The 12,888-nt window shown below is 37.4% G+C and overlaps 2 protein-coding genes across 5 annotated transcripts in view; both read left to right on the plus strand.

Moving 5' to 3' along the window:
- The first annotated feature begins 97 nt into the window (after positions 1-97).
- Positions 98-7,476, plus strand: rtca (RNA 3'-terminal phosphate cyclase). The gene is made up of 11 exons (XM_058401668.1): positions 98-561; positions 718-818; positions 2,560-2,703; positions 3,168-3,291; positions 3,760-3,818; positions 4,099-4,240; positions 4,913-5,034; positions 5,135-5,193; positions 5,378-5,472; positions 5,887-5,991; positions 6,455-7,476. The coding sequence occupies exons 1-11, from the start codon at positions 517-519 to the stop codon at positions 6,551-6,553; spliced, it is 1,095 nt and encodes a 364-aa protein (XP_058257651.1). The 5' UTR covers positions 98-516; the 3' UTR covers positions 6,554-7,476.
- A 3,820-nt stretch (positions 7,477-11,296) lies between these two features.
- Positions 11,297-12,888, plus strand: part of cdc14ab (cell division cycle 14Ab) — a 35,779-nt gene continuing 34,187 nt past the window's right edge. For 2 of the 4 annotated variants that reach the window (XM_058400581.1, XM_058400585.1), the window contains exons 1-2: positions 11,298-11,893; positions 12,200-12,290. In XM_058400581.1, coding sequence (XP_058256564.1) covers positions 11,797-11,893; positions 12,200-12,290 — 188 coding nt within the window. In that variant the 5' untranslated portion in view covers positions 11,298-11,796. Of the gene's footprint in view, positions 11,894-12,199; positions 12,291-12,888 lie in introns of all 4 variants that reach the window. The other 2 variants (XM_058400582.1, XM_058400583.1) reach the window with 2 other exon arrangements.

Here is a 12,888-nt window from a genome sequence, read left to right on the forward strand (position 1 = left end):
GCAATAGCTTTCCAACTGTTTGCGTGAACCTGGCAGTTATACGCATGCGTACTAGCTCTCTCGCGGTTTGTTCGAGCCTGCCAGTTATGCGCATGCGAAGTGCCTTTCTAGCAGTTTCTGAGTGGAGGTACTAGTTGCGGGTAGTTAGCTAGTCAGCTACTCCAAGTGCGTATAAGTAAAATTTTATGTATATTTAATTCCAGTTAAGATTATTTTTGTTCACTTTAAAGTAGTTGTTGGCACAGGTTAAAGCACCGCTGCTGTGTTGTAGGTGCTGTTTTCCTTGGCGCAGTGAGTGTCGGGAAGTTTGGCGGTTTTATCCTCCGCATTGTTTGGGAACCGGCATATATTAGCCTGTAGCTAAGCTAACTTTAGCCGTGGACTGAGTTGAGTGAAGCTCGGTTTTCTAGCGGCTCGCTGTGGTTAGCGCATCTCCTGTTACCACGAGTTGTTTATTGTTGTACACTAAAGTCGACGGAGGAAAATATTCGTATTTTTAGGTGGATTTCTTCAAAAATGGCCGCAACGGCGTTTGAAATGGACGGAAGTGTAATGGAAGGGGTGAGCAGCCTTAACGTTACTGTTTTTCATTTATATTCAGACACATCAAGCATGGTAGTAAAGCATTAACAATTAAATATTGTTTTAAGTAAGTAAGATTGTTAAGTGTTGTGGCGTCTGGAAAAAATCATTAATGCAGTTTTTGTCTTGTTCCAGGGAGGACAGATCCTGAGGATTTCAGCTGCACTCAGTTGTATCCAAGGCTCTTCTCTAAAAATCAACAAAATCCGTGCAGGAAGGAGCACTCCGGGGTTAAGGTGAGAGATCTTTCAAAATATTTTCAAAGATTATATATATATACTGGGTTTTTTTTGTCTAGTCTGCTTAATTCGAGATCAGGTTGTAAAGCCCTCATTCCCCCAGCTCCTGAATCCTGAAACAAAGCCAAGTTTGCTTGTTGGAGTCTGACCTCCATCCAGGAGCCTAAGTTTCTCCTCAATGGTACATTTAGGTGACCTGCATGTACATTTATCAGTGTATAGCTTCTCTGAGCACTTTTTGAAGCGGTAATATGTCTGTAATAAGCTCTGGGCTGTGGTGCTCAATAGAGGCCTTTGTTAGTTCCCCACACTAGCACATGGCCACATGAGCTCAATGTCTCTGGACTTTTCTTCCATCATCAGAATGAAATGTGTTTAGTTACAGTGGAAAACTGACATGCTACATCAGAATGTCCCACAATCATTTTAGATGATCAGTTTTGTGTTTTGGGCGTATCTGTAATTGGTAAATGATCAAAACAGATCTTCTTCCAAAAAGCTTTGTAAAGTTTAGATCTTAAAGGAGCAAATGTGTAGTTTTTCAGTTACAATAGTATGGTGGTGGTTTTTTTTTTTAATTTTTTTTTTTTTATATATATATATTAAACAAAATCTTTAAAATAACTATCATTTATCTCACTTGTATTTATTTATCATCCTAATTTTCACTTGTCCACTGATTGTCACTTTCTAGCTATTATTATTATTATTATTATTATTATTATTTCTCCAGCGCCTCAGAGAATGCTATTTGTTCTGCATATTTCTGTATATTTAGAATGATAAAACTCTATTTTAACAAGATGGGCATCTCCTTGATTTTCTAAAATGAAATGGATGTCTGCTTTTCTTGGTTTCATATTACATTGTTGATATGAAATAAATTGAAAATAAATGTAAATAACGTAACATAGACATTCAGACTTTCCTCTAAGAAACACAGAGGAGGAATACAACCGGGTATAGCTACATATATCCATATATGTCTCCGTGCATATGGCTTGACTTAATGAGTTGTACTGCATTATCTGTCTCATCTGTAGTGGTTCTACATGTAGGTGGGCAATATGACCGAAATGCTGCTTGCAGTGTTTAAAGATATATAATGTTTATTACGTTATGTAAACAACTGTGAAAAAAGTAATGAAAAGGTTTGCTTTACATTTTACAATTCATTTTACAAATTTACTACAGGGTTTTAGGGACAGTGTTTAAAACACCTTTTCTTTGGCTGCAATTGTTCTGAATCAGTCTTCTACATGCTCTCTATGAGTATAAGTAAACATCAAAATGCTTAAAGGCAACCACTGCCTGTGATTTCTCCTTCACAGAGGAAGCATCTTCATCAGTCACCAGTGTTGGTCATTTTAAATCCCTAATGACCAATTGGCACTATTTTGTCATAGTTTTTAAGTCAATGTCATAGTTTTTAAGTCAACTTTTATGTTTAAAAACTTTGTTCCTACAACGATGTTGTTAGTCTGTTATTGTAATAAAAGCTCAGGAAATTGTCAGTGTCTCTGAAAATGTATTGTGACATAATTAATCACAATTTCAATGTTATATCATTACACAAGGCTCAGCTCTGATCACTAGCAGAGATCTACATCCTTAGCACACAAATGTCTTGTAGATTTTGTGTATATGTAAATGATTACAGTTAAAGACAGACAGCAGCAGGGAATATGAGAAGGCGTTGCTATTGTTCACTGTGTCTCTCCCCCGCGCCCCTCTCTAGGCCTCAACATCTGTCAGGCTTGGAGCTACTGAGGGACATGTGTGATGGGAATCTGGAGGGAGCCACTGTGGGATCCTCAGAGATCTCACTGACTCCCGGGAAGATCAAGTGTGGGAATCACATTGCTGATACACAGACTGCTGGGTAAGAACAGCCTTTTTTACAGAAATAAAAATAAATTGTGGTCAAAATCCATGATTACTGGTTTAATTGATCCTAGTTGTGAAGTTACGATGACAAAACTTGTGGGATTTCTGTGATTTTGATTACATGCCTGAATTAAAGATTTTTGCTTGTGATTGTATTTTACATAAATAACAAAAATTTAAAATAGTTTTCATTCTTTTTTTTTCTCATTTTTTTTCTTTCTTTTTAATGAATAAAAATGTTTTTAAAGAATCTTAATTTAGAAATTTTAATCAACAACACTCTACTAGGTCAATTTCTTTATTTTACATTCCTTTCTTGTCCTTTCTCGCTCTCGCTCTCGCTCTCTTTCTCTCTCTCACACACACACACTTTTGTCAGTGGTTTTAGAAGAGCTTGTGCTGATTATAGCGCTACCCGACGTAAACTTTTGGAGTAAAGTCTGGTGCTGTGTGTTGTAGGAGTGTGGGGCTTCTGCTGCAGGTCTCACTCCCCTGTGCACTGTTCACTGAAGGACCTTCAGAGCTCTGTTTGAAAGGAGGAACCAATGCAGAGATGGCTCCCCAGATCGATTACACACTCAAGGTATTAGATTTTTTTTTTTTTTTTACATCATCTACAACAAGGTCTACTACATCTTCATTTATGTCTTTGTCTATTATATTTTATTCCTCTTTTTTTCTGCTAACACATGTATTTTTCTATTTTTTTCTTTATTTTTGTCTACTTATTTTTTTTGTCCAGTACTTAATCTTCATTAGCTTCATCTTCTTCTTTGTCTAGCACAAGATTCTTCTTTTTGTCTTTTGTCTTCTATCTTCATCTGTTTGTCTTTGTGTCATCTTCTTTTTTCCTTTGTCTTTATTTATTTATTTAAAGAATTATTTTTTTAGCTTTCTTCTAAAATATTTTTTGGCTTTTTTTTTTTTTTGGCTGCATTTCCTGATATATTTTTTTATCCTTTCACCCACCTTTGTTTTTGTGTGGTAGAAAAGCACCTTTACATGACATACTACAAATACAATGTTTTTATAATTGCCTTTTTCTGCCCAGGTGTTCAAACCCATTGCCGAGAGATTTGGTGTGCAATTTGACTGTGATTTAAGAATGAGGTGAGTTTCTGTTTTTCAGTTCAACGCCACATTATTATGGTCACCTTTGCATGTATTATGTCACACTGTGGCTCACTGAATATAATTAAACTACCATGGATATAATCAGCAGATAAATGCAATTTTTCCCTAGTTTTATTGATTATGGCATTGTAACAGTTTACTATTTATATTTCTCTACCTTGTATCCCATTTTCATCAGTTTATATTAATATTTTGGTATTTATTTATTGATTCACTCCATTGTGGACTTTATCTTTGCTTTAATATATATTTGCAGAGGTTATTACCCCAAGGGTGGTGGAGAAGTGGTGGTAAAGGTGAACCCTGTGAAAGAGCTGAGTCCCATCAACCTGACTGAGAGAGGAAACATCACAAAGATCTATGGCCGGGCCTTTGTGGCTGGAGTGCTGCCTTTCAAGGTACTCTACGCATATTTGTATTTATCATCTCTTTTACCATGTTACGGGAGACTCTACAGAAGAATGCAATTTTTTTGTAAACAATAGTTCCAGAAATAATCTTGGCTAGTTATTACTGATGTTCTTACAAGAATTATTTATATTGGCAGTTAAAAAAAAATGCATTTGATTATGCGAATAAGGCATTGTGTAATTAAATATGCATACATTTGTGGAAAAAAAGTTTACTCTTTCAATATTGTTGGAATTACGATGTTTATTTCCTTAGAAAAGCTTTGACGATTAAGCTGTGTGACCATGTAGTGTGTGTGTTGGATGCTGTGATCCAGTGCAGTTGGGCTAATATTTTAACTCTGGGTTGTACAAATTGGGACCTCTGGTGTTTAAACAGGGCAATTGCATTAGATGCATTATTATTAGAAAGCTGATTTGTATGATGTGAATTATAGTATGTTTTTAAATTTTAATAAATTACTTTAAAGGCAGTGAAATAAATATTTAAAAGTGTATATTTTTATACGTTTTTCTTATACATACATTTTTATCCAAATAATCTAATAAATGATACATCTTTTCTACATGTAGTGTCCTGCCTTTATTGTGTGACATATCTCAGTTCATGTCTTGGAATGGTTTTGATGCTTACATGCTGATTTGAATGCTTCTTGTTAGCTGGCGAAGGACATGTCTGCGGCAGCCGTGCGGACTATCCGAAAAGAGATAAAAGATCTTTACATCAATATACAGTCTCTGCAAGAGAAGGAGAAGGCCTGTGGAAACGGGAATGGCATAATGTACGTTTTTAAAAGAATAAATAATAATTAGCACTGACAATTTCCACACAGTTTCAGAATTAAGGTTATGGATTATGTTTGTGTCTCCTGCCCCATGCAGAATCATTGCAGAGTCTTCTACAGGCTGTATCTTTGCTGGGTCATCTCTTGGGAAAAAAGGTGAGCACTTTTTTTGCAATTTAGCTGGAGTTGTTGTCATTTATTACATCTGGTGCTTAATTTTTTTTTTTTGGTAAAATATTTTCAAATTAAAATGAATAATCACCGTAAACTATACATTTGGAATTAAAATGTCAATAATAGTCAAGTCTGATTTAGTTTGATTTGTTGTCTGTCATCCCAGGTGTTTATGCAGATAAAGTTGGCATCGAGGCAGCTGAGATGCTCCTGAGGAACATCAGACACAACGGCTGTGTGGACGAGTTTTTGCAAGACCAGGTCAGAAGTGCACACACACACGATCAATACAAAGCAGAAAAATGTTGATATAAATATCATCCTTACCTCTCCATACTTTCATTAGGTAAAAAACTCTTCCTTTTCTGTGTCACTTTTAAATAATGTGATTAGAGATGCATTAATACAGATACTGTCCTTTTGTACCCTTATGTTCCCATATACTTATGCTGATTACTGTATGTGATATAAGCCTATTGGCACAGATAACTGCCTGTGTGCTTTATGATTAATGATTCCAATCTTACTGAAGTTTCAGTACTCTTACTGAAATATGGTATTAAAACAATAGTGCATAATTGCTCACCCGTAGTTTTTCATACTCTCGTACTTTCATACTCATACACTCCAAGTGTTTCATATATTCATCTCCATTTCCTTACCAATATTTTGTAGCTGATTATCTTCATGGCCTTGGCTAAGGGCACGTCCCGGATGCGCACTGGACCAATCACTCTACACACACAGACAGCCATTCATGTGGCAGAGCAGCTCACTAAGGTAACAGTGTGCCTATTGATTTTAATGGTGTGTTGGGACATGCGCTAAGAGTCCACTAAATAATGGTATATAGGGACATGTATAGATGGTATATAGGAGCTCCGCATTTTTAATATCAGAGTATGCTGATTCATATTCTTCATACTCTGTTATGCCTCAAAAATATACCAATAAAAACTGCAGATGTGTTGATTGATATACGAATCAGGATGAGTTTCTGCTCATCTGTTCTAGTTAAGATGTACACACTAGGAAAGTTTACATGCATCCCTTCTTCATATAATAGGAAAAAGACCCCAAACACCTTGTTGTATGTACACACGCACACAGAGACTTAGGTTTTAGCTATAGAATTGGGAAAGGTCAACAGTGGACCTGCACATTTTTCCTCTTTGTGATTAGCATGATTAACAAGACTGATAACTTTTCAGAATGCAGATTTCAGCTCCTGTTTTCATTCCAGGCGAAGTTCGCGATTCATAAAGCAGATGACGAACATGCCAACAATGACACCTACATTATTGAGTGCCAGGGCGTGGGTGCCACCAACTCCCACCTGTGAGCTCGCTTTCGGAGTACCGACAGGAGCAGCTGGAGGTCATGTAGCAAAAACACACTACTGTAACCAACAGGACAGTGTGAAGACGTCGTCTCTGCGTTCCTATTCACGCTTCCACACGGAACGGTCGCTTCATTAGTCTTTGAGCTGACCTTGAGTTGGCCTGCTTTGTCCATGCTTTTTACAATAATCCCATTTCTCAAATGACTTTTGTTACTCAGGGTATTGCCTTACACTGTAACCGAGCATCGTCTGTCCTAGGAGCTGTTTTTTGTTTTTGTTTTGTTTTGTTTTTTACTTTGCATTAATGATTAGTTGGTTAGAATTTTCAGTAGTAAACCAGATGGTTTTTCTTTCTTTGATCCGCTTTCCACTTTTGTGTGCTAAACACGAGCCTTAAAGAAAACGCAGTTTCACAATCGCAATCGGAACACAGTTCAAATCTGGATCATGTGCATGGAACTAGGAATATGTATGTCACCAGTAATAATAGTGCACTGTGTGTACATGGAGCTAAATGAAATGGTCTGCTGTCCCTGAGCAAAAAACTGAGTTTATGTAGCTGCTTTTCTTTCTTTTCTTTTTTTTCTTTTTTTTGTAAATTATTTAAGTTGATTTATTGACTGGATGATGCCATGTATTTCTGTTTGGGTTTTTTTTTTCCCTCTCTTTTTCCCTTTACATTTTCATTTGAAGCTCACTATTTAGCTTTATTAGGTCTGTGAGGTGGTGGGCTTGTGGAATCCCTTAAAAATGATGGTCAGTTTTTCATTCGTAGTTCTTACCTTATTTATGAGAAGGGATATGTGGTGAAGATTGCCCCCCCCCCCCAGTTTTTGCTTCACTATAGGTGACAATGACCTCTGTTTATTTACTTTAAGATATTTTTTGAAAGAGTGAAAATCACAATAAAATCGTTAAGAATATAGTTGTGTTGTGTTCCGTGTGTATTATTAGTTGTTACAGCACTTCTTCAGGACATGCTGTAATAGGAAAATAAGCAACAAAGGATTGGTGTGAATAGATGGATTTACTGTTTTATTACATAATTTTATGTATATTTTACTTTTTATCCATTTGTAGTATGTTTGTTATGGGAAGTAGCTGAAGCCAATTGTTCCTTTTTCTCACTTCTTATAGTAGCTCCAAACGCTAATTCTCTCTCTACTTTTCCCCCTCATAGTTTGATGTTAATCAGACAAAAAAAAGTTTTGATGTTGCCAAGGAACTGAGAAGCGTAATCTGCTCTGTCCTGAAGGCTTTTCCCTTACAGCTTTACTTCTGACTGTTACAAAATGCTGACGGTAAAAACCCCTATATAAATGCTGAGTAAACATTTGTTAATTTATTCATGTGAACTGCCCTATGAATATGCTGTTATTTAGAAAAGGTAATGTATTAGGGCGGGAGCAGGAATATAAACTTGTGATTTCACTACTGTCAGAGCTGCTGTTCTTAAAAAAACAAAAAAACTGATGAATCAAAATCCAGAGATCGATAGTGCTGTTATAACTAGTGTTATGCGACAGTAGTGAAAGCCGTTGCTCACACCCCAGGCTTCTTTGTGTTTTGGAGGGGTAGATGGTGCAGTTACCCCCCAGCAGATGGGAGGACAATGGTGTGAACAGAAAAAGGAATGAATTTGCATGGAGCCCTCGGGTCTGGGAAGGGCGCATCCGTGATTGTCTGGGTGAGAGGATGTTCAGTGGGGGCAGGAGAGAGAGGGGGTAACCGCCTCTACACCATATTCACCCTCCTTTCGCATCAAATCTGCAGTCTGTCCTTGAAAAGAGGCCAAACGGAGCTCAACAGCAGTGTGGGGGTTAAAAATAATATCTGATTAAAGTACATTTAAAAAAAAAAAAAAAAGGAAATTTATTCTTAAGAGTAGAAAAAAAAACAATTTTCGAGCATAAATGTCACATGAATTTTGTGTGTAAAATTTACGTTTTTTTGTTGTTTTTGTTTTGTTTGTTTTTTTTTTGGTTCATGTTGTTTCAGCCTTTTTTTCATGTGATTTGTACACATGAATATTTTTTATCTTCATTGATTTTACATTTTGTTTTTTTTTCAGCATGATTCATTTACGTTTACTTTAAATTTCTAAGATTTGTCATTTTAAAGATGATTTGTTTAATGTTTCTTTTATTTTTACACAATTCTTTTTAAAAGTTGATCACAGTTATGTGATGTCATGTGGGTTTACTTGAGTTCACGTGCAATTTATGTATAGGCAAAGGCATAACATGGTGAAATGTACCTTCATATGTTTTGCATGTGATCTAATCTTACTCGCATGATCACCGGAGAAACGTGCGTGATTTTCTCAATAAGGTCTAGCACAAAACTGGCTAAACCTCTACAAAAAAAAAAAACTGGGGGACAACTTAAGTACACTTGAGGTCCTAAAATTTTTAACAATAATTGTTGAAAACATAGGTTTCTGATCATTTCATAAATCTTCCAAGTTTTTAGCAAGTGAGAACCATTATACATGCACAGAATTCTTGAACCCCATGTAGATGAGAGTTACAGCAATTTGTTTGATGATGATCAATAAATAAACAAATCAGGAATTAAAGGATGCTGAAAATTCTTATGATTAATTATGAATTGTAAGAATTAGCCTATGCTTTATACATAAGAGAAAGAATGAACACATGGTTTATCCTTTGCTTTATAATCAAACGTTATGAAACAGTACAGAATAAAGTGTGTTTACATTTTACATGAGAGCTGAATTTTTTTCAAATTTTACTTCCATTAAAGTTATGCATATTGTTCACTATATACTGTGGGTAATCCCGGGTTATTGTTGTTCTAAACCTCACTTTTAACCCTGGTTAAAGTGAATATGTGTGAAAAGCCCCAATGTGTATATGAAAGGTGAGAGTATCACAAGAGATATTTCAGTTTTTTCTTCCTGAGAGTTTAGTTTTAAGAGTGATTTGAGTTTACTGATAATATACTTGTCCACTAGACTCAAAGTGAATGTCTCCCACTGCGCAGCACACACTTTGGCTTGTCTGTGAGTTTTCCATGATGTCAGAGCTCTACAGTATCAAATCATCTCTGAACCACACAAGCATGCATTGACAAAAAGAGCTACACGTGGCAATAAACGCTTTGTGAAGCTCAGGACCCGAGCAAATCTACATGCCGTGTATCTGAACACGACAGCATAAAATATTAGTCTTAGTTTGAATCCGCACCTGAAAACAGATCAGTTGGTCCAGACACCAGACAAAGTCTGAAAGTCACACCTCGCCACCTCAACATGCGTAACCTGAACCTCATGTGAGGAAACCTGAGTGGCTCACGTGACACAAATCCCCACTGTTCTGTTCCACTTGGGCACACCATGTCCCCACAGACCGAGTGTAGAACCATCTGTTGTGTCTCCGCCTGTCAAGAGTTCCAGGAGCTGGAAGTCCTACGTCCCACAATCCTTTTTGTTTTTGCTGACCTTCAATGAAGGCATGTCAGACGCTGCATCCTGGAGAGCCCAGGAGAACAGTGAGTGGAATCAGGCAGCGTCTGCTGTGCACAAGCTCTGGATTTCTTTAATCTCAGGTAAGACTGAGTGTGTCTTTCACTTAAGTTATACTGTTTATCATAGTGAATGTGCACCAATGCCTTGGGATGATCATGTTCACTTTACAAATACACCTCATTTAAATCTAAAGCACAGGCATCACCAAATATTCCTTTATTTATTTTAGAGGGTTAGGGTTAGCGTTAGGGTCAGCTTCTGGGAGCTCCTGCTTGATCATAACTGGTTTTATAAAAAACAAACTAACAAATAAATAAAACCCAAACAAAGAGCAAAAACAAATATACAACAAACAAACAGAAACTTAGAATTATAAATAGAATTAAAATAAGTGCATTAGTAAGTTTATATCTTTGTATCATTTAGTGCTGTATTGGTTTATTTTTTAGATTTTGTAAGAGGGTTTATTTTATTATTATTTTTTTGAACATTCTCGCAGTCTCTGCTATAATTCATGCCAAAGGTGTTCTATCAGGTTGAGGTCAGGGCTCTGTGCAGGACAGTCAAGTTCCTCCACACCAAACTCCCTCATCCATGTCTTTATGGACCTTGCTTTGTACACTGGTGCACAGTCCTGTTGGAACAGGAAGGGGTCATCCCTAAACTGTTCCCACAAATTTGGGAGCATGAAATTGTCCAAAATGTCTTTGTATGCTGAAGCATCAAGAGTTCGTTGCACTGAAAATAAGGGGCCAAGTCCAACCTCTGAAAAACAACACCTGAATTCAATGGGATCGATAAAGTACATCTATCTATCTAATCTGGTGTGCCAATAGCATATAAATGTAATGTAATGTAATTCTTAAATTGATTCAGCATTCTGTTAGTAATATTTGTTCTTGCAAAACATGCACAGAAATGCTGTTTGATTGAGTTCGCCATCATTTCAGCGAAACTGAGTTTATAACGCAGCCAGCGGCGATTCACGTTGCTGCAGTGTTTTGTGTTTACATTGGTCAGCTGAGTAAGCCTTGCGTTGTGATTGGACAGGAAGTGGGCACGTGACGCCCTTTTAAACGCACCGTGAAGAATTTGTTCCTCCCCTATGAGGGGGGGGAGAGAGAGAGAGAGAGAGAGAGAGAGAGAGAGAGAGCAAGGGGAGGGAGAGAGAGAGAGAGAGAGAGAGAGAGAGAGAGAGCAAGGGGAGGGAGGGAGAGAGAGAGAGAGAAAGAGCAAGGGGAGGGAGAGAGAGAGAGAGAGAGAGAGCAAGGGGAGGGAGAGAGAGAGAGAGAGAGAAGGAGAGATTTAAGAAATGAGCTCGGCTTAGTTTGAGCTACTGAAGAAAGACAGGATTTATACCAGGGACGGAATTTATCGAAGTTATTCGGAGCTGGTTCTCTTATTTTTTTTTACACTTTATGCAGGATTATGGAATCTAAAGTGGACGTCGCGCGCGCTCCATTCATTAACGTTTACTCTTGGGCAGATTTAGCATGTTAGCATCGCAGCTCGTAGTTAAATGTATGAGTATACACATAGTATGTAACAGGAAAAAAAGTATTTGCGATTAGATTTATTTTAAATTTAGCTATTGTTTCCTGACCTGAAAATGACGTGCATCGTGAAGTAAAGTTTAATAATAATCATTTAAAAAAAGCGATAAGTTTGCGTGCACGGGGCAAACGGCTCGCGACGCTGCAGGAGCTCGAGACAGTTCCTTTCTACGCACAACTTTTTAACCAGTTTCACACTCATGACTTTAGAATACCGCAAACATTCCGCCATCCTTTCACCTTTGTTTAAAATGGATGACGATAACGATTTAATAGGAGCTTCGGAGTTTATAAAAGGTAAGTTTGGAGTGTTTAATGCGGTTAGTTTATTCTTGTGGGTGCTAGGAGGAGGAAACCAGTATAAACATCTCAGCAGCGGAAATGGCCGGTTTCTCGGTTTCCACTCCCTGTTTCAGTACATGTGATGTAATGTACTGTATCTACACAGTAATAACAACTGTTTCAGAAGTACTTAGTGTGATTTTTATAGAGAGATAATTACATCCAACAGTCCTATTTGCCCAAATATATATCTGAATGAATCCAAGTACATTGCAAATGTAATGATTTTTACATGATGCCCGTCTGTCTTTCTTTTTTCAGATCGTTTATATTTCGCCACACTGAGAAGCAAACCCAAGAGCACAGCAAACACACACTATTTCTGCACAGATGATGAGTTTGTGTATGAAAAGTAAGTGCCACCCATCATGCAAACGTCCCACTACTTGACTTTCCTCAATGAGTCTTTCATTGCTGCTTTTGATTGCATATGAGCCTGTGCACATATATTTGTCATATGAACATGAAGCTCGGCAAACAACGAAAGGCCAAGTTCATTAACACCAGAGATGTGATGCATTCACTGCTTCGTTCATCAGTTACAACGTTATCCTGGTCAGAGTCAGACAAATGACTAGTTTGTTTTATATTAAGTGAAATAGCGAAAGTGGTGGGCAGAGTGGACGAGCTTGACCAGTCCAAGCTTTCTGTAAGAGTGTGAGATTGGTCAAATTCGCTGTAGTTGGCAGGATTGCGAACTTTCTGTGAAAGCGAATGGTTTTGGTCAAACTTTCTGCAGATTTGGGTTTGTTCAAAGTCTCTTCTTTAGTTGGGAGAATATGTCAGACTTTCTGCAGCTATGTTATTGATCAGACGTTATATGACCGGATGGGATTAAACTTCATGCTGACAGGATTGGTGTGAAACTTATTGTGAGAGCAGGCGGTATTAGTCAGACTTTCTGCGGCTTTGGGATTGGTCACCATGCTTGTGTAGTTGACAGGATTGCT

Source organism: Hemibagrus wyckioides, linkage group LG10 (genome assembly GCF_019097595.1).
Source record: "Hemibagrus wyckioides isolate EC202008001 linkage group LG10, SWU_Hwy_1.0, whole genome shotgun sequence".
Lineage (NCBI taxonomy): Eukaryota > Metazoa > Chordata > Actinopteri > Siluriformes > Bagridae > Hemibagrus > Hemibagrus wyckioides.

Bases quoted from the DNA above. Each gene is read 5' to 3' on its own strand.
- rtca (XM_058401668.1), top strand. From the start codon at position 517: ATGGCCGCAACGGCGTTTGAAATGGACGGAAGTGTAATGGAAGGG. The intron at 562-717 runs GTGAGCAGCCTT...GTCTTGTTCCAG, and splicing joins ACGGAAGTGTAATGGAAGGG to GGAGGACAGATCCTGAGGAT. The intron at 5,194-5,377 runs GTGAGCACTTTT...CTGTCATCCCAG, and splicing joins GTCATCTCTTGGGAAAAAAG to GTGTTTATGCAGATAAAGTT.